At 42.3% G+C, this 22,012-nt stretch overlaps 1 protein-coding gene across 2 annotated transcripts in view; it reads right to left on the bottom strand.

Moving 5' to 3' along the window:
• Nucleotides 1-4,522: 4,522 nt before the first annotated feature.
• The window catches only part of DOCK4 (dedicator of cytokinesis 4), a 430,038-nt gene continuing 412,548 nt past the window's right edge, over nucleotides 4,523-22,012 (bottom strand). For both annotated transcript variants that reach the window (XM_049641704.1, XM_049641705.1), the window contains 10 exons: nucleotides 21,759-21,842; nucleotides 18,375-18,494; nucleotides 17,923-18,044; nucleotides 17,477-17,597; nucleotides 16,361-16,442; nucleotides 16,126-16,235; nucleotides 14,354-14,426; nucleotides 12,472-12,585; nucleotides 9,661-9,722; nucleotides 4,523-6,240 (listed from right to left, as the gene is read on the bottom strand). In XM_049641704.1, coding sequence (XP_049497661.1) covers nucleotides 5,809-6,240; nucleotides 9,661-9,722; nucleotides 12,472-12,585; nucleotides 14,354-14,426; nucleotides 16,126-16,235; nucleotides 16,361-16,442; nucleotides 17,477-17,597; nucleotides 17,923-18,044; nucleotides 18,375-18,494; nucleotides 21,759-21,842 — 1,320 coding nt within the window. In that variant the 3' untranslated portion in view covers nucleotides 4,523-5,808. The remainder of the gene's footprint in view (nucleotides 6,241-9,660; nucleotides 9,723-12,471; nucleotides 12,586-14,353; nucleotides 14,427-16,125; nucleotides 16,236-16,360; nucleotides 16,443-17,476; nucleotides 17,598-17,922; nucleotides 18,045-18,374; nucleotides 18,495-21,758; nucleotides 21,843-22,012) is intronic.

Below are 22,012 nucleotides of genomic sequence, written 5' to 3' on the forward strand. Positions count from 1 at the left end.
GAGACATGCAGTTATAAGCAGGACTCTCTTTGTCCAGCTGTGCCAGCTCTTAGGAATTTGTTATGAGAGATCCCCCAGCCCACAAAGGACATTTGTCATCTCAACCTTCATTGCTCGTTAGTGCTGGAAAGTCCCATTCCAGCAGTGCCTGCCTGGTATCACAGATTAGCGAGTCTGTGCCTGGAGGTATCTCACATTTGTGGGAGCGAGATGCCATATATTCCTACCACCTGGACAATGACAATTTTTGCTCTCTTATACTATTTTGGGGAGTAAACTTTTGGATCATAGGGAAAGTAAGTTTGTTTCTCCTGTTAATACGTCTCATGTAGATTTAATTCTTAGCCCAGCTAGAAGAACCTTGGGGTAAGGAAAGTTTTTTCCTCCCCTTCACTAGTGATGTCCCTTTATAGACATCCCTTTATTTTATTCTCCACATACACAACTTCTTACCCTCATCCTTCCAATCTAATTATATTATAATTTTGGATGAGATCAATACATGAGTTTTACCTCTCCATGGCTATGCAAATATTATATGTAGCAGACCCACATAGTGCACTATGATTACATTTGCTTTTATAAAATTTGTTCTCTCTGGCATTAACTTCATTTTTGTCACTGCATAGCATTCTAGAAATCCGTCTCCTCCATCCTTCAACACTCTTAAAACTAAGAACTTATTCTTCAGTAAGTTCAAACACCCCAGACTTAATCAGCTTAATCTTCTTGTGGACAAGACAGTTTATTCAGCAGACTGTAGCATTTATATGGTTATTCAGGTCACTGTCCTTACTTCTAGGTTTTTGATTCTTTCACTGATTGTGAATGACAGGGGTAAACTCTGGATAAACTTGTGTTCAAAATGCTAAGGCTTTTCTAGTATTCCATACAGATGATCTTCCTAGCAATCTCTTCTGTAGGATGAAGTATTTTCAGTAGGTGCCAGATGAGTATTACCATTAGCTTGTTATTTTCCTGTTTTCTCATCTCTCCTTTTCATTTCCTTTGTAAGGATATCAATTTCCTTAGCACAGATGCTGTAAAAGACTTACTAACATTTTTTTCAAATTTTCGGTAAGGCAGCAATATTTTCTTCCCACATAGCACAAAACACTGCATCGATATCCAATCTCGGAAAGATATTGCTGGTGGCATTAAAATTGGTATGACAGTTTGGGGAATAAATTTGCCAATATGCAAAAGAACTATAGAAATCATCATTCCTCTGCCTTTGCAACTTCAGTGTAGGAATACATTGTAAGGACATAATCCAACACATGGAAAAAGCTGTATGTAAGAACAGTCACGATGGTGTTATTTGTAGGAGGAACAGGTTGGAAACAATATAATATCAATTAATAGGAGAATGGCTAAATTATGGAATATATATTTTGCTTTTACATGCATGTTATATGCAAATAAACATAAAATAAGGATAATTTATCCAGGTATAGTATGATTGTAACTGTGTAAAACATTGATGTTGAGAACTAAAACTGTCTACCTCATACAGATCTTGTCTACATGAATATGACTCCATATTCCAATGTTCATTAGCATAAGTTTACCAAGAACCTCTTAGCGAGGCACATAAATTTATTCATAACAGGAACTTTTCAACGGATCCTATTAATTCATCAATAGAAATCATCAACTGATAGTTCATATCCTAAGGCTTTTTGAGCCCCTCAACCCAAAATTCTTGCCTCATTATATCCTTCACACCTGAACACGGGTGCCTGGGTGGCTCAGTCAGTTAAGTGTCTGACTCTTGATTTCAGCCCAGGTCACGATCTCATAGTTTGTGGGATCAAGCTCCAAGTTGGGCTCTGTGCCGACAGTATAGAGACTGCTCAGGATTCTCTCTCTCAAAAATAAACGTTAAAAAAAAAAAACAACAACAACACCCTGAGCAATTATATCATGATATGTATCCAGTCTTAAACAATGCCTGCTCGTTGAAAGTCCCACCTTAAACAAAACTCCAAAATTTCAGTAAAACTGATCCTGCCCTTCCCTCCCTGAGACAGAACCAAAGCTGTAATGAGGCAGTGCTCTCCCTAGCGGCACTGAGTCTGTCCTGTATTAACAGATTATGTTGATGATACTTGGGAAACCACACTCAACAGTGTAGAAAAACTATGCAATAAATATATGTAGAAAGATGAAAGGAAGGTGTAAAAATAACAATAGTCATGTAAGGGAATTGGTATTTAGCCAATTTTCAAGCGTGTTTTAAATGGTATTCTTATATAATGAGGGCAAGGCTTATTTCAATCAACAACTAGGAGTTCATTTTGGTGCAGCCACATTTTAATATGTAAAGATCAAATAAAGGCAAAGCTGTGCAACTTGTTATTCTCTTCCTTGTGTTTTGTAGAACAATCAATAACAATCCAGAGACAAGACTACTTGGGTAGGAAGCAGAGCTATTCATATCGTAATTATGCTTGTGGAATCGAAATACTTATGGGGTCTGTTGTAATGAAAATGATCGAAAATGCTCTAAAATGACTTAGTTAATGTTGAGAAACAATCAGGACATTGACTATGGCCTTTAAATGGTATTTGGTATTTAATGGGACAGAGGCTTTAGACAACAGCTTGCTTAGCACTAAGCTACATAAATGTTGTAACCCTAACACAGCATAGACAGATTTCACAAAATTAAAGCCAGCTTTTATTAACAGCAATCTTGTAGTTGATGGGTTTTGCAGTGTTTGTCACATGTTTCCCGTTTTTTTTAATGAAAATCAGGGAGAAAAGCTGGCCTGTGGATAGAGTTTGTCACAGCTGGCAAAGGTGGCTATTCCTTTGTAGGTCTTGCAGTTACCTGTCTTATGTCAAGTTTTCCCATGCAGACAAACTTGGACTTTTTTTTTTTTTTAGAGAGAAAGTAAGCACATGTGTGCACAAGTAGGGGAGGGGAGAGGGTCAGGGGGAGAGAGAATCTTAAGTAGGCACCACACTCAGTGCAAAGCCTGATGCGGGGCTCAATCCCATTCCCACGACCCTGGGATCATGACCTGAGCCAAAATCCAAGAGTCAGAAGGATGTTCAACCAACTGAGCCACTAAGGTGCCTCTGGTTTGATTTTTAAAAATGGCTCTGGAGGGGCGCCTGGGTGGCTCAGTCGGTTGAGCGGCCGACTTCGGCTCAGGTCATGATCTCGCGGTCCGTGAGTTCGAGCCCCACGTCGGGCTCTGTGCTGACAGCTCAGAGCCTGGAGCCTGTTTCGGATTCTGTGTCTCCCTCTCTCTGACCCTCCCCCGTTCATGCTCCGTTCATGCTCTGTCTCTCTCTGTCTCAAAAATAAATAAACGTTAAAAAAAAATTAAAAAAAAAAAATGGCTCTGGATAAGTCAATTAACAGTCTATCACCCAGGTAAATCTCATTTCTCTATTGGTAGTAACCAATACCATTATCTTTTAACTTTTTTTCTCTAACGTATAAATATGCTTTGTAGGGAGAAGTGCATCAAGCAAGGCACAATAACAACAAAATAGGATCTATCAACAAAAAAGTTCAAAAATTTCACGATATGACAAGAGATTTACAAAGCTTCTATTTCAGGTAAAGATACACTGATGACAGTAATAAAGACAGTTATATTAAGATTAATCAGGTAATTTTATTAAATATTTACCATTCAGCAGCAACCAACATGAACATCTGAGCTAACAGAATCTTTTGAAATGTTCTGCTATATAGCTGCTTCAGAAATACACGCACATGATAAATTGAACTGTTCATTGCCAGAAAAAACTTTTTAAAAAAGGGCTTCAAGAGCAAATAACACTGATTTATACTGTGCCCAAGCACTAGTCAACAATCTATTAAATTACAAAGGAAAAGGAAATCAAAGAAGCTTTGTTATCTTATATGCATGTCAACTTATTTAAATGGAAGGCTTTACTTCTTTAAAGCAACAGGAATATGGAGCTTCCTATGTGTGTGTGTGTATGTGTATTTAAGGATGTGATTACAAACACAAAGTGTTATCATCAAGGCAAACGCTAGTTCCAGAAATTTCCAACTGCAAAGCTTGCAAGATACAAAGCTAAAATTCGGATGTTCCTTTTCTCAATTATGAATACTTTCACTAAACATAAATATTTAACATATATTAATTTTTCTGACATTCAAAATTGTAAAGTCAATATGGCAGAATTATTGTTAAAAGCACATATGTACAAATATTCTTTTTCCATACATAAAGTATTTGGCATAATTATAACAATCATACTGCATCCACAACTGTTTGCTTTTATTTTTACTTTTTTTTTTACACATAATGGTATCTCTTATTAAAATTAACCAGTTATGTACAAAAATACTTGAACATTTATTATAGAAAACCTCTATAACCAGCCTCAACAGTGTATACCTGCTGAATGGTTTCATTAAGAGAATATAAAAAAGTGGTCACTGCCTTCCAGGTAAGCTATCAACAAAAACAAATGGGGTTAAACTAAAATGAGCTTCCCAACAAAAGAGGGAAAATATTTAACAGTGTGATTTAAAATACAGTTCATATTTATTGAGTGTTATAAACAGTCAGTAAAAGAAAAAAACAAGGCTACAAAATACATTACTAAATACAAGGTGCTTTTTCCACATGTCTGCAACTGGGGCATCAGCATCCCTACCTAGATCTGCGATGCTGTGTGTCGGTCCTCAAGCCAGCGGGGTCTACAGCCATCTCACCCATCAGCAAAGACAGGATCAGCTAAGAAGACAAGCTCCGGTAGGAGCTTGGAGAGTTGTGAAGAATTTTCTATTTGGTGCAGGATTAAAAGTTAATGCCCTTGCCTTTTGAAAGTCCTTTTTCCATTTAATCATGCTAATATATTTTCTCTAAGGTTTTTTTCTTCATTTACGCTATTGATTTAATACTGTCCTGTATTGATTCCTGAATTCTTGTTAATGGGACACATTAATTTGTGCCCATTTAACACGTGAACATCTGCGCTTCTTCAGTGACAAATATGCTGCAGAGGAAACGATCAAGTAAGGAAGCTTGCGCAAGATTCAAGTAAACATCTCTCCTGGGGTCTTTTGCCTAATCTAGCCGATTGGAACTCTCAAAGTAAATTGCACCTTGAAAAGAAATACAGTAGATACCATGATGTCAGGGTGCTAAAGGATTCACCAACCAATTCACAAAGCAGAGTTTGAAGAAAGCAGACAGTGGTCAATGTCAAAAGCAACCTTAAAGAACTCTTGTTTCAAGAACAAAACAACTTGCAGTCCTATTTCTTGCAACCCCTTAAGTGTATTGTCTAATGAGCCTGCTAACTTGTGATTCTGTTGAAGTGCACGGATCAGTCTTCTCATGGAAAGAGCGAGAAACCTTCCCTTATATACAGAAGAAGCCTTCTAAAGTAAGGACCGTCGTGTTAGGATGTGCATCGACTTAATAAGCTTTCTCGGAGTATCAAGTATTCAGTAAAAAGTGTACAACATCACGCGTCCTATTGTTGGACAATCTCGTATTGGTTTTAAGATTAAACTAGATAAAAAAAAGGGAACATAAAAAGATACAAAAGAAGTCTTCAGCACTATTTACCACTTCCAAACGAGAAACGTTTTAAGGAAAGTCAGCCATACTCCATGTAACATCCGGCGTTTTAGATCAGTAACTTTTAATATTGTGCAACATATTAATAAGCAGGTTTTAATTCCATTCACTGAAAGACGAATCTGGGTAAGTTATTAAAGTGCCTACACTAAACATCTCCTGGTCCTACCGCCTATTCTCTTGAAAACGGCCGGGCCTCCTGGCAGGGGACTCGCAGAGGGACTCACAACTGCGAGACCTTGCGAGGCAGGGGCCGGGGCCGCGGGCCGGGCTCAGTCCTCCGGGTCCCGTTCTCCAGGTGGCCGGGCCGCGCCGCCAGGGGCTTGGGGGGCAGCGCGGGCGGCTCGGCCGTGACCGGGATGGAGAGGCTGTGAGGTAGCGGGACGGGCCGCCGCAGAGTCCGCTCGTACACGCTGTAGGGCGGCGGCGTTTTGCTCTCCTTGCGCACTGGCTCCTCCGGCCCGCTGTAGCCCGGCCCCGCCGCCGGTGCCGACTGTTCGTTCACCTGATTTTCGAAGCCTGAGGTTTCCGAGGTGCTACACCGGCTGAGAGAAGAGATGCCACTGCTGTAGCTGCCCGACAGGACGGGGGAGTTGGAGATCAGTCCCGGGGAGTGATACTCCACTGGAGAGGGAGTGAAGGACTGCACCGAGCCCTGCCCAAATGCAAGGGGAAAGGCAGAGGAGAGAAAAGTCACGGCCATCCTGAACACCGGCTGCACCACGAACCCTCCCAGGCCCCTGAACTCAAGCCCTAATCCCCAATACTCAGAATGTCACCGCATCTGGGCTCAGGGTCTTTAAAGAGGCAGTACCTTAAAGTGAGGCCTTCGGGGTAGGCCTGCCTGGTATCCTTATAAGAAGGGGACATTTGGCCACACAGGGAAAAGGCCACGTTAAGGCAGAGCGAGAAGGGGGCCATGTGCCAGCCAAGGAGAGCGGCCTCAGGAGAAACCAAGCCTGGTGACGGCTGTTTGGGGATCCTGTACCTCCAGGAACTGTGAGAAAATAGACTTCTCTTGTTTAAGCCTCCCAAGCTGTGGTGGTTGGTGATGGCAGCCCTTCTTGGCCTACGGCAAACCCCCAGACTCAGATTTGAGGTGGTGGTATTCTCAGCACGGAAAACGTTCATCCAAGCTTACCTCACTGCCCATTTTCAGGATAGAAAGAGGACAAATGTAATCAGGAAGAAAATTCAGAGGCATATAATTAGTCCTATGATTTGGAAGACAGGGAACCAGCAATGGAAGGCTCTGGCATTACCATCTTCCCTTTCCAGCTCAGCAGGGACTGGCTCAGAACTGGAGGACAGCAGCCAGGGCAGTCGGAGCGGGGACAGGCCTCCCAGCAAAGGCCTCCAGAGGAGGAGGCAGGCACAGTAGGCCCGTGTTTGAGTTTGCTCCCACCCCAGACCCTTGACCTGGAGCTGCCCTTGCGTAGCTCTCAGGCTCGAGAGTTGGACACAGGACTTGTTGCATCTGGAGTGTTTTCTAAAACCCTGACTTGGTTGCTAATTTTTTTAAAGAGGAAGATTTCTCAAAAACCCCCACATTTTTTGGCACTTGATTAAAAAAAAAACAAAAACCCTGGAAGTTCTAGCAACAATGGCTTGCTTTTTCTTAATGAAGATAATTTTTGAAGCTGATGAGGGGCTTTCCCCTTGAGACGGGGCACGAACTCTTCAGTTTACGGTAGCCTTCGCCACACTGTTCTACCAGCCTCCTTCGCTCATTCATGTCAGCTGTCTACCCTGTTGGCATCTGGATTTGCTACTTCCCTATCAGGTGTCCTATGGAAAATGAGTCCTAAGTGATGCTCTGTGAAAGGAGGGTTCTACTGGGAAATAACACATACTATGCACTCCTTGAGTACATTTAAAGCATAGTAGCATGTTAAAGTTTTCTAATAAAGAAAACGAAAGGACTTTGCAGCCCAGTGTTTTCTACACGTATCTGACCACAGACCATTTTTTTTCTGTTTATCACATAATGGTCCATAACTAATGTTGTATGGGACACATTTTTGCCAAATGTTATCCTAGACTAACTTTACCTTGGTCTCTCAACTAATGCTGGTAGACACAAATGTGTTCATTAGCAGGAGCCTAAAATTAAGCATCACCAATTAAGAGATCCAAATGCACTGCTCGTTAACAAAAATTAGACCACAAGTTCAAAATAAGGCAGGTAAGCTCAGCCTTCTCCAGAGGATTAACTCCATCACTTAATTGCTGGAAAAAAACTAAGTTAAGGCAGCAAACTACATTCTATGCATCGCAAAGGTCATAACTGGGTAGCAGTGTGTCCCCTCACATAACGCAGGAGTTACAAAACAAACGTTCCGTTGTCTTTTCAAACCCCTTTTGTAGAGATATGGCTAGAAAGCTACACCTGGCCAATAAGAACCTCACCAGCTCTGCAGAGAAAGTATACACCACCTTCCTATATAGGAGTGTTTTGTAGCTACCTGAACATTCTCATCCCTTAGGTTCTTTTTACAGAATCAACCTCTGTGACTTACCATGTTATTACTACTCTGCAAAAGCAAGTTGGAAAATGCAGATGTTAATTGCATTAGCAATATGTGGGAGCTCCTTGTGAGTAAGGGTACATGTAAGATGTGGAAACATCATGTTGCTTTCTTTCCCATCACGTCAACGTGATGGTCCGTGGCTTCCAGAGAGAATGCAGTCACATGTACCTTATGATTAACAGCTGCATTGCAGAATGACCAAAAAAAACCCCAAAAAACAAAAAAAAAACCCAAAAAAACCCTAGCAAATAATTTGCACTCTCCAGCAAATTTCTACATCAGAAACGTTGGCAATGCAAATGAAATCACACTTCCTTGCAATTTTCTCCATTTTGGGGCTTTTGTTTTCCAGATTCTCAGTTTCTATCAGCAACTATCCTTAGCATCCAGATGCATTGGATCATGACCTGCCCCTATGTTTTTAGAAGCTAATTTGTCTTTTTCTTTCACATTAGCTAGAAATACCTCAACAAAAAGGACATGGAGCATGTAAATCCTCACTCAGACACAAAGTCATTCTTTTCACAGTCACTTCAACCTTGTATTTGCCTCTGGTGCAGCAGCTCTGAACACCAATGTCTGTAGGTATTGACAATCCTTGCAGCCAATCTGATTCAATTTGGATAGAGACCAAATATTATTCTTTATCTTCATGAGGGATTTTGTATGTTTACAGATGTTAAATAGCCTATGTTTACATATCAATTTAAACGTCTCATCTTTAAAGCTTTTCAATGTTTCCTAGAAATTTTTGAATTCATTTTACTTTTTTTTATTATCAAGTATATATCTCTACTGTAAATGAAAACCTTAGAATAAAATATTAAAAGAGAAGAAGTTGGGTCTGACTTTGTCAAAATGGGTGAGGCTGATAGAAGCAAAAAGGTACAGGAGACCATTTACTAGGTCTTCATTAACAAGTTTTTCAAGTTGTTTTTCTTTTTCTTTTTTTCTGATGTCCCTTAAACCAAAGGAGCAGACTGAAAACATCCTAGGAAATACACTGAGATCATATTTCTTTCCTAGTTCAGTGTATACACAGACTCTAGTCTGTACATTCTCACTTTCCCGACTTGGGGAATGAGGCTAATATAAAAACAAACAGTTTTGGGGCGCCTGGGTGGCTCAGTCGGTTAAGCGGCCGACTTCAGCTCAGGTCATGATCTCGTGGTCTGTGAGGGCTGTGAGTTCGAGCCCCGCGTCAGGCTCTGTGCTGACAGCTCAGAGCCTGGAGCCTGTTTCAGATTCTGTGTCTCCCTCTCTCTGACCCTCCCCTGTTCATGCTCTGTCTCTGTGTGTCTCAAAAATAAATGTTAAAAAAAAAATTTTTTTTAAAAAATAAAAACAAACAGTTTCATTCATGGAGGCAGCTCTCTGAAAGCAAAGTCTAGTATTTTCTTTCCAATCTTCCTCCACCCCTTCTTTAGATATTCTTTGTCTGGTCTATACCAATGAAAGCACTTCAGTGATACACCAGGAGGAGTCCTAAGGAAAGAAGGAATGTGGGGCCAGTCTCTAGCCTGAGTCTAAGTCAGAGTCTGTACCTTCAGTGGAGATCTCCCAGCAGGCGAGGGGGATACTGACGTTGTATGTCTTGCTGGTGAAGCTGTAAACAGAGAGAAATCCTTTCAAAAACCAGAAAGGTGACAATCTGAAAATGCCCTCTGTGTACAAACTCCTACAGATGGCCCAGTGCCCAAGGCCCTCCTAGGCAAGGGGGGTAAGGGAGAAAGTGACACCTTTCCAAAATAGATTCCTCACAAGGGATGGCAGCACCAAGCCAGGGGAGAATTAGTGAAAAGTCACCAGAGCATACATGATGCTCTACAGAAGTGACAGAGGCTCGAACTGGGCCCATGTTCCATTTCTGCAAAGTCCAGATGCTTTTCCACTGCCCAATCTATTTCAAAAGGTGCTTTTAGGTGTGAGGTGCTGAAGAGAAGTCTTTGGAGGATAGCTGCTGACTCTGACCCGGGCAGCAATGGGTAGACCCAGGGCATCCAGGCAACTTAGAAAGGGTCCATGAGAATAAATTCTTACCAGCCTCCACTTTCATATCCCAATACTCCCCAAACAGAAGATACTTGGCCACATCCAGACAGGAAATGAGAAGTTTTCTGTTTACCTCCCTAATGCTCCTACTCAGGTCTTCTCTTTGCACCTGTGGGGTGGAAGTTGGCCGGGGGAGGGGGGCGGGCAGGAGTGCAAGTGGTTCTCTATGAATTTCATCATTATGGCAAAGAAGTGTTCTCTCTTTGTTTCTCCCACTAGACTTTCAACCCTACACCTGGGATTCAGGACGGGTGATGGCACTGCTCCGTGTGCTTGTAGGTCAAATTCAGCCCCCTGAGGCATAAGCATGCACACGGAGAGCTGCTGTGATGCAGTCAATGCGGTGAGTGTGAGACAGATTTCCCAATTCCACCTACAGAGGTTTCAGTGAGTTCAGGGTTTCTTGGTCTGTGATAAGCTGCCATTCTCCCAGCTGTCAAAGTGAGGTTTGCAACGCTTAAGAAAACTAGAGAGAGGCTGAAGGAAACAAAGACAGACAGTTACGTATCCCCCAACAGTGACCACGGATGATGACAGGAGGACAGACCAGGAAAGCAATCAGTGCAGAAGGGAGGGTGGTCCTGCCAGGTTCAGTCGGGAGAGGTGAGTCACCTGTGTGCTCTGGGTGCTGGGGGACCAGAGAGAGTGGCCCACTGTTGCTCTGCCCTGCACACTAAGGGCATGCCACCGGCACTTGCCACGTTCCAGCACCAGCATTTAGATTTCCTATCCTGTCCCCGGTGGGTGTTGATGATGGGAGAAAATCACGTATGCTTGGAGAAACAGATCCTGACTGGGAATTGTATTTCTTCCACTGCTGTGTGTGGCACAAGTCCAGGTTTACTGTAGCTGACCATCTGCTTCGTCTTGACCCAGGCATTCAGTGGCCCCACCATGGTGGACTCCACAGCAGCCCTCGCAGCCACAGCATATCCAGCGATGTTTCTCTAGAAAGGCATTCTCCCACAGAGGCCTAAAATAGTTGGTCAGTATCCTTGCCTACTTACGAGTTTCAATGGGCCTAGGAACTTAACTACCATCAATATTACTGTTCCTTTGAAAATGCTTTCCAACATCATGACACATCCAAATTTAAACTGGAGAATGCTTGACTATATGTACATCATGAATAAGATACCAATTACTTGATTGATGCATTTTCCGCTGTTCAGGGTGACAATGGTATTCTAATGCAGATTACCAATTAAGCCTAGTTACTTCTTACTGTGTCTAAAAATCTCCCAAGCCTTTCAAAACCTGTTGGTGACTTTTAGTTTTGGCAAGTATAGAATACACTGGGTAGCACACAGTGTATTTTAAAAAGACAGAGAAAGTTGCTTAGTTAAAAAAGAAAACAGAAAGATGAGATGCTACTATACAGCAAATGAAACATGAGTGATCAACCCAGAAAAATCCATGAAGGAAATGTCCTATTTAGGCCAGTTGTATCTGTAAAGCTTCAAAACTACTCTAGACATATGTGACCGTTTAAAAGACTCTCCCCATCACCAGCATAGGTAAAGTCAGCAGAGCAGGTCTTAAAGGCTGTACCGTATCAAGTTCACTGAGCAAACGGCTTATTCAGTTGGAAAGGGTGCCTGTTATTGCTATCAACTCACGAAAAAAAAAAAATTCTTAAAAATTTTCTCCAAATCTAGAAAGCTTTGGTAAAATACCAATTCCAGGGCTTTACTCCAAAAATGGTGATCTCCTGATTCAGTAGGTCTGAGGTTAGGCCTAAGAACTTGCTTCTTAAACCATCACCGGAGGGGATGCATCACCCTGAATCAACCCCTTAAGAAATCTCCCTCTTGAATACAGACTTCTCTATGCAAGGGACAGCAACGGATGTGAGGTCACTTGTTCCCCACAAGCCTATTAAGTTACTGGTAGTCAATTCCTATTTAGGGGCAATGTGAAACCCTGGCATCAGTCCTGAGTAAGAGTGAAGTGGCTGCCTTCACAGAGCTTGACAGGAATGAGGTGGTTCAAGCAAAGGACAGAGAAAACACTACTGGCTGGTCAAGGTTAGGGCACCTCCCCAAATTCCAAGGACGGTGCCGAGCAGGAGAACATTCTACAAAATCTGTGTATGGAGTTGATAAGGAATGGAGCGCTGTTTGACTTAGTATAGGGAGAAGTTCAGGAAAGAGGGGAAAAACATTGTAAATGAATTATGCAGCTCCTAAGGTTTTTACCTCAGACATCCAATGCCCACTTTTCTCTGAGGAATTCACGACAAGTTGGAGTAGTCATAAAAGTGCTTTTATAAAAGTGATTGTTCAAAGGCTTCAAATACCCACCAGTTTGTGTGGGTCTTGGAGGGACAGGGGGAGAGAGAATTTTCCCACTATCCGACATGTTCTTGGCTTCTTTCCCACTGTCCAGGCTCCAGCTGCTAGGGGTGGGATTCACAGCTGGAAGGGAATAACACAGCTAAAAACACATGGACCACTTTGCCCCTCCGACACTTGCGATCTTAGAAGAAAGTCAAATTATCCAGAATGAAAAAATCAACTGGATTAAAAACAACAACAGCAACAATAACAGGAAACCTCCTAAATACTAGGCCTTTATTTAATTGCTTACCTCACAGTTATAGTTGACATTTAATTGGGTGGTAGCATGTCTGTTTATTTCCCCTCAAGCAGTCCAACAGAACTACCAATCTCTACAAGAGCATAGAATCTTGTTGAGAATTACAAATGTGTTTAGATGCTGGATAACAGATGGAGGATGTAGTCACTAAACTATTCTAAAACTTGGGTTTTAGTGTCAATTTGTGGACAAGTGGCATCCAAAAAGGGGGAAGGCAGCGAAAGGCTAATATTTCAACTACCTGGCAGAATTAAAATGCTACACCATCCTGATGACCAACTCTTTGAGAAAAGAACTCTTGTTACTGAAATCAATGGATTATACCGAAGTGTGTCCTGAAAAAAGTAATTTGGAATGCTGACAGTATCATTACTTTCTTGTAATTTGCCTGTTCCATGCTTCAGTAAGATGTAGAAATATGGAACAACCCTGTTAGGAACAAGGGCAAGACACACAAGATTATAAATAGCTGCTATGAAAGAAGGTTTACAGAAGCAAGACTTCAGAGTTCCTGCGGCTTGCTCCCTGGACAGACGCTGCCATCTGGTGGACACATGTAGGATTCCAACCTTTTACTCTAAATGACCACATTCATTTAATGGCATGGAATTACCACTCCTAAAATAATTTTTCTCTGCTCAGTTTTAAATTTGCTTTGTGGTTTTCTTTGGTAGAAGCGGTAAGAAAAATAATAAGCTCTCCTGGCAAAGATTAATATCTGACTTGTAACGTTAAAGCAAAATTTGTGTTTTAAAATAATTTTGGCTCTCTTCTCACTGATTTCAATCTCCCAAGGAAAGTTTTAATGTTAATCTACCCGTGTACTCAAATGACAATACAGTTTAGTTCTTAATGAGGACAATTAAAGTGCACTTTACGGGAACATTTCATTAGTGACTCTTGATGCGTTGGCTTACGGGACCACTTGATTGTTGAGGCCTGACCCTGAGAGAGGCAAGTGGGGGACCTACCGCAAGCCCCCACCTGCACAGTGGACGAAATCACATTTAATCTGCTGTTCATCTTCTGCTGTGTTGCACAGACTGATGCTAATTGGCTATTAACTGCTATGCATGTGTTTCTCATTTTGTGTGTGACCTTGAGGCAGGGCACACTCCATTATGCACTGGATTGCAATTCTTAAATAGTACGTGAGTCCCCACAAACAACAGAAGAACTGGCAGAGTGAGCTTTGTAAAGGAAACAAAGGGCCGGCGGGGGAGGGAGGGGGACCAGGCAATCAATCTGGGAAGGTGCTATTTTCCCCCGTGCTAAACAAGTACCTAATTGGCAACTCTGTTTCAGGGAACACAGGAATTGCCTTGGTGACCTGACACCAGAAGCCATTAAACAGAGGAGTTCCTAACTTGCTCAGGTTCTGCTGTTCAGTCCCACAAGGAAACAGTTTTGAAAGAATGCATCATCAATGGCGGTCTTTCATTAATCCCCTAAGGGGCAAATTAGTCCGGATCATTAAAGATCTGAAGATCTGCCTTCCACACAGACACACGGGAGACTGGAGGAAATGAGGACAAAACACACCCTTCCACAGTTCAGGACTGATGAAGGGACTGGCTTTATACCCACCTTTCTCAGGTGCAGAAAGATTTGGGTCACTGCGTGGCAACGCCCCATCTCCAATATGATTAAACAGCAGCCTCTGGAAAGGTATGAGAGTCTATTTTTATGGTGCAATTTGCTGTCATGTGAGACCTTCTAGAAAATGAGATGATTGTCTCATTACTGAAACTTTTTGTTCAAAATAATTTTTACATGGTATATGATGAGCCTACGAACCAAGAATTCGATTATATTTAAGGAAAAAAGGGGAGAAGAACTTTAAGTTTAAAAAGTTTGTATTCAATTTTAAATGTAAATGGTAAACACATTTTCATAATAAAATGGAGGAAAAAACAGTAAGAAGCACTAAAGCTATGGTGCTCTTTATAAATACAAATGCCAGACTGGCAATATGAAATGCAAATAAGAATGAAAAAAGAATTATTAGCTCAAAAAATCTCTAGTGAATGGACATGTTTTCAGTCCTAGGTTAAAAACATGGGAAATGGACAATATTCTACAATTTTTAACCCACAAAAATGTCACTTTTACATGGTTCTACCTAATATAGTAAAAAAAAAAAAAAAAAAGAAAAAGAAAAAGTGCGAGTCCTTAAAAGCAGATGCACCACAGCAATGTGTAGCATTGAGCTTTTGGTTACTACACACTGCTTCACATTTTACCAAAAGTGGAAAAGTCGGAGGCTAATCAAGGAAGGCTTTCAGAGTCCCCATGCTGGCAACACGCACTCCTGGAGCCGATGGAACAGAGTGTGAAATTCCCTCGCAACACCAAGTGACAAAGGGAAATAAAACTGGGGAGCTAGTTCAGCCAAACGCACTCAGAGAGAATTTCTGCGAGACATCAGTGTTGTGCAGATGAGGTATCCTGGGGCTTTCGGGAAGATTATACAATCAGCAAAGATAAACCAATCAAGCCACATCCCACTCGCTCTCATCCATTTCCAGATGCAGTTACAGACTTCTGCCAGGATGGTGTAGAAAAACAGAAAAATTAGCTGGAACATAAATAAGTATAGTTCTCTACTCCTAAGTTATTCCCAAAGCATTGGTAAAACCCAGGGTTACCCAACAATCTTCACCTTTGGAACCACCCTTCACGGCCCTTGAAGTGCCCGGAGGGCCAGGCCTTTGGCCCTGCCCTCACCGGGACCAAGAGGGACCACTTCAAAACCAAGGCCAGGCAGGGCGTGAGGGCCACAGTGCTTTACTCCCGAGGCATACAGGGAAAGCCTGGGCACTCAACTGCTTCTCCCTCAATGTAGTACAGAAGAATGGCAAAGGTGAACAGAAATTGGCCCTGCACTCCTGGGTACCTAGTCTGAAGCTTTCTCAAACTAGGTAGAGGTCAAAAGAGAGGCTGCTGGATAGATCATGCTTCTCTGAACGGTCCTTCGCTAACGTAAAAAGCCGCTCCGAATTTCTGCTATGCACACATGCAAACAGACACTCCAACTCATCCACCTAATTACCCCTTGTAACGTTTAAATAGCAGCAGTGAACTACAGGGTCAGGTCAAGGAGGGTGAGATCATTTCCCATTTTCTGCTCAGCTTTACTGCTCAAGCAACAACACTTGTATCTGTATAGGAAATATGGCTCCAACAGAAATTGCGAGCAATGGGCACGGGACAGAGGTTCACTCTTCACTCAGACAGACTTGTTATCTAACACAGCCCATCTGGTTGCCTCTGGCAGGTACGGCGTTTCTCTGCAGAGACATGTAAGCAATTCCAGGCATTTGCTTGTTTTCTAAGTATCTCCGTCCCACAAGGACTACCTGAGAAGTTTCCCCAGGTGTTGGATAGATGGCACTGCATGGTCTCTCTCTTGGAGACAGGCAAGAGTTTTCTCTGGAATGTTTGTGTTTGTCAGACAGCAAAGGGGAAGCTGGGAAGAGAAGAAAGGAAGGATCATCAGGGGGTGGAGTTGGAACAGTCTGGAGGACGGGGCTTGTGTGCGGGGGCAGCAGGTTCCGCGGGCACCCTCAGTCTACCCCACGCCCTGGCACTGACCTCTGGCACTCGATGGGGCAGAACTTGTCACGTTAGGCGAAGCAGAGTGAGTAGAACTCAAGCTTGAGGTAGATGGACTTGGCTGGAAATACATGGGAGCTGTTATCACACACTGCTTGGAGGCTTCGGACAACACTGACATATTTAAAACAAAATCACTGCCCTTTTTTTTTTCAAGTAGCCAAAAAAAAAAAAAAAAAAAGACAAAAAGGAAAAGCCATTTAGAAATCTAAAAAAATCTCAGATCAACAAGGAAGACTGTCTGAATTAATCAAGAATCCAAGATTTAAAAACAAACAAAACAGTCTGAAAAGAAAAAAATCGAGATTTTGACTCCTGCCAAGGGAACACATTCGTGCTGGTTTTGGCGACATACTAGGACTCAGGACCAGGCAGCAGCACACTCCTGGACTAAAGTGCAAGCAGCAAGACTCCCAGCCTAGGGCACGTCAAGAGGTGAGCGCTTCTAAAAGGCAGAAAACACTCCTTCTTGTTTTCTCCAAAACTGTGTTCAAGGCATGAGTTCCGCAATATGTATTATGCTCCTTTTCTAAAGACAGTGGTAAGGAAAATTTCAGCTTGTTCTACTAAATTGTTATGAATGCCCTATTAGCAGTGTCTGAATAAAATTCTGTGTTGCAAGTGTTACACTGACTAATGTCCTTATAAACTGTATGTTTTTTCCTTTAGTAAAAATATTTTGATTATGAAAATTTGTTGACGTGTACCTAGGTAGAGAGATGTTATAATGGACCTCTCAACCATGTATTGTGAAGCAAAAAGGCCACTTAGCAATGCTAAGAGGCAGCTAGCATGTGGTGACATGTTCCAAGAGTCCCCAAATGAAGTGGTAAGTTCCAAAGCTAACCCTGTACAGCTTGCCCGGCCTTTCCCATTCTTGCTCATGTCTTCTGAGAGTAGATGGGCGGTTTTGAGAGGACTATCTTTGTAGACTCCAGAGACCAACAAAGCAGTAAGAGTGTTTAAAGGTTTGTCCTTAACTCAAGTTCTTGCTCGCAGATCTGTTCATTAGCACAGCAGAGTGAACGGAAACTCTCATGATTGAGACAGAAAAGGAATACACACGACCAGACGATTAAAAAGCTAATCAAGTACCTGCATGTTAAAGACTTCATCAGAGCTTTCTGATTGCCCTGTAATATTGCTTACTTCAGCAGAAGCTTGGGAGGACAGTGAGGAGGAAGAATATCGGTTGACAGCTGGGTAACTTAATGGGCTGTTTTGGGGGAAAAAAAATGGTCATTAACTCAGTCTCTGAATTGCACTTCATCACATGCTGGCATGGTATAAAACCAAAGGAAAAAAATATACATTCCATTTTGTTGTCTCCTGTTTGCCTCAATATAATCAAATGTTTGAGTTTATTTATTTCTCATGCTGTTGCTGTTTTACCAGTGGCAGATGTCTGCAGCTGCCTTGCGGGTTAATTATTTCATTAAGAAATAGCGTATTTGACAAATTGTGCCATAAAGAATGAGAGAATCATTCCAGATCATCTTGTGGGGATGCCAAATTATAAGATAATTCAGAATATGACTTACCTACGTCTAGGAATTACCCTGGTACCATCTGGGCTCATCGAAGCAGGTGCTGAGTTTCTACACACACGAGGGCTTCCATTAGGAAAATGGACTGGACTGGCTTGTATACAAGCAGAGAACTCCTACAGATGTAGTAAAGCACATATTTAAGAGTAATTACATGGGCAAAGAAACTCGTGAGGTATTTTAGTATACTGTGACAAGGCTAAAAGGTTATAAATGTTAAGTTTCATTATTATTAAGCTTTCTCGCCCTTACTTTTTGGGTTTTCATAAAAGCTGAACACGGCACACGGAAGATAATCCAATTTTAATATTGGAGGACTCCCTGGTAAAATGATGCAGTTTGGTAGAAAAACCAAAAGATGTCACTATTGGATACTTCATGGTCCCTCTAATGAAAAGCAAATGGCAGTGGTCAGACTGCCCCCTATGGACACTCTGTGTACGTACCTGTATCCCTAAGCTTGACTTCATCACAAAGAACTGGTCCACCAGCTTTTTGTGTAAGGGTCTCATATCTTGAGGTACAAACTTCTCATGCACGGCCAAACCAAATTCCAAAATCTGTGCCTTGATAATAAGGAAGAAACTCACGTCAATAGGTAACTCTACCAAGTGCTTGCTAAGGGGTCAAGCACTGTACCATGCATTGTGCATGCGTTACTGTGAATCCTCTCAATCCCACGAGACGGGAACAATCCTTCACTTACGGGTGGGGATCAGAAAGCTCTTGCAGGTGCTAAAAGACAAATGGGGATTCAAACTTAGGTCTTTCTCATTCCAAAGACTTCATTTCCCTGGTACCCTAAGTTTCTTTCCCATGTATCTGAGATCTGTAACAACAACCCTCTTAAGCAAGTATGTGTCCCTTTGGCCCCCTTCTGCACTGGTCAGGATTGGGAAGGAGCGGCTCCCTATTAGTGGGATCAGGTACTTCTCCCTGAGGGATCTCTTTCCTGGACGGCACCCCCTTTTCCACATTACCCTTTTCTCTTCCATCAGGTTCTTCTGTTCCCATCCACCCCTCCCCCAGAATTCCCAAATTTGTAGAGGGGGACACAGAAGTAAAACAGGAACAGGAATTCTATAATAGTTGCTACGCTTTTTGTTTTTGTTAAAAGCTATTATTCTCATTCACTTATTATAATGCAATAATTGAAGCAGCTCCTACTTAAATAGTTTCTTGCTTTGTGGACCCACAAGAGATGGACATAAACATTCCAGTTTCTTTTGTTCTTCAGCTATTAACAGTGCTTAATTCCTTTGATTTGAGTATCAGCTGTCTTTTACATTTTAAAAAATGCCCCATACTACAGTGGTCAAAAGAGCAAACTGCACTGACTGAGAGGAAAGCAAATCACACCATTACCACATGGTTTTTATCTTCATGGCTTGGGAAGATTCAAGACTGAAAGCTCAGGACTGAGCCTGGTGGGTTAGAGCTTCCAGAACTTTCCCTATGGGGACAGGACTATGGCAGCTCCTACCCACTGCCAGTGTATCATAAAGATAAAAATACCTTAAACACCAATGACACCTTTAAAAGGAATAGTAAGAGTGGAATGTATGTCTGACACATAAAGGAAGAGTCTGATGAGGGATGGAAGGACATGGAAGAGTTGACCTCAAGGGTCAACTGTATGTTGGGTAGGAATCCAGTCTCCATTTTAAACACATGCTGTTAGGCGACCTCTCTTTCGTCCAAATCAAGTTGAAGGTTGGGTTCTCCCAGAAGTAGACTCTGGCATGGAGATTAGGATGTTTACTGGGGAGTCACCTGGAATCCCTGTCTGTGTGAGGGAGGGGCAGAAGCAGGACTTGACGAAAAAGCAACCAAGGCACAGGGCAGTCACGTCAGCCTCTGCTGACACCAGGGGGGCTCTGGGCCTCAAACAGGCTGTCAGAGTTGTGCTCTGTTGGGCTCAAATGGCCAGGCTGTATATCTCCTCCTCAGTCATGGGATGTGGGCCATCCAGGAAGATGGTCATCTTGGGGCAGGCAGTGCTCTGTAGCTGAGGCAATAGCTGAAGGACCTGAGAGCCAAAGGTATCTGTTGATGGCCACCACTCCCATCAGCTGGGGCAACAAGTCCTTTCTGGAAGAGCCAGTGGGGCAGTGTGTCCCCGAGTCTACTACATAGTTTTTATCTGAACCACCTCACAGAGGTCCAGAGGAGCATGGTGCCCTCACTAACCTAAACCCCTTCTACTATAGTCTGGCAAAGGTGATATGACTTGCCCAAGGTCACATTGCAGTCACCTGTACTGATTGTCCTGTGACAGAGATCTAAAGTTTCCCCCAACAAGGCTCTTTCCACAGGGCCCTACAAACATAATCAGGCAGGATGTGGAGGAAACAAAGGTTCCTGGTAATCTTTTTCTTTTCTTTCCTCTTTTTTTTATGTTTATTCATTTTTGAGAGAGAGAGAGAGAGAGAGACAGAGAGAGAGAGAGAGACAGAGTGTGATTGGGGGAGGGACACAGAGAGAGGGAGACACAGAATCTGAAGCAGCCTCCAGACTCTGAGCTGTCAGTACAGAGCCTGATGCAGGGCTCGAACCCATGGACCATGAGATCATGACCTGAGCCGAAGTCGGACACTTAACCAACTGAGTCACCTAGGTGCTCCCTGATTTTATTTTTCTTGAGAGCCTTCTTGGCCCTTTTAATTTTAATTCTGGGGAATGAATTCAGTCAGACTGAATACAGCAAGTAAAAGTCCTGCAGTGAGGCAAACCACTCACAAGAGATTGTGCTCAGGTTAAATACAGATTTTTGAGTATCAACAAAGGCTACACTTACTCCATGATCCTAAGAATTGAATAACCTAACCTGCTCACTTCTAGTATCGACATCATCCCCAGAACCACAGTAGGAACTTATTCTCTATTTCTTTGCAGGTCAACTTAAAGTAATTCCTTTCTCTTTTCCAGATGCTGCATACCTGGCCCTCTTCCAGCCACAGTCCCTGTCTGTGGTCACTTCTTTCTCCCTAGTATTAAGTTCTGTGGATTAAGCCTGCAGAGCATAAAATATGGACTAGAATCAGATACAACCTCATCATTTTCTAATCCAAAAGGGAATGCCTTATTTGTTAATTAATTTGGTATTATCAAGTAGAAAGAGATGCTCTGGTCACGTTTTATCATATGTATTCCATTTTTTATGGAATAACCATTATGCCTCCTACCTCAGAGGTTTTCAAACCATTTTCAGGCCAAGAGCCAGCAACAGGAATGCAGCAGGCAAGAGATGACTCTAGTTCTTTGTACTTGATGGCACTAAATAAAAATAAACTATGCTTCCTTGGAGTAGAAAATGATAGGGTTGAATCTAGTTTTGTCCATACCATATGACCTACAGACTTAGTCTGCAAAACATGATACTGTTTTAAAGCAAAGTCTATTGATTGCTCCCTTACTATAACATTTAAGGCAGAATCTCATGCCTTCATTCACTCATTCATTTATCTATTCATTTGTTTTGAGCTGGCCCGGACTTATCTGAGCCCAAAATTTTGAGTGAAAAGTTGGCATTAAGCCTCCAGCAAGTCTTTAGGGAGAGAACATTCAAGCACTATTCTAAGAGACTACATGAGGTTGCTTGTTATAAGGGGCTGCCATAGTTTACTCACTGTTAAATTTACTTTTGCATCAAAGTGGAAAGTTAAAGTGAAAATTAGCAATTTTGAACACATTACACATGAATCTATAACCCTTGACTGACCGCTTCTGTTAGAACACCGATGGAGAGAACCACGTAGATGGGTCCCTGGGTAACCATGCACACATATCTCGGCAGGAGAGAGAGGTGACTGGCTTCTGTCCCCACCTACCTGCTCAAGCATCAGCTCTCTTAACCGTGCAATTTTCTCTCCATCTTCAGGGTGACTTAAGATATATTCTTTGACAAAAAATGCCTAGAAAGAGAAGGGATAGTTTACTTCAGGAGAGTTAAAAAGAAAGTGAAAGACACAGTTGCTTCTAAAGACCTGGCATCTTTTTTTTTTTTTTTAATTTATTTATTTTGTGGAGGGGAGGGGCAGAGAGAAAGGGAGAGAGAATCCCAAGAGAGAAATGGAGGGCTCAA

This window comes from Panthera uncia, chromosome A2, assembly GCF_023721935.1.
Source record: "Panthera uncia isolate 11264 chromosome A2, Puncia_PCG_1.0, whole genome shotgun sequence".
Classification (NCBI taxonomy): Eukaryota; Metazoa; Chordata; class Mammalia; order Carnivora; family Felidae; genus Panthera; species Panthera uncia.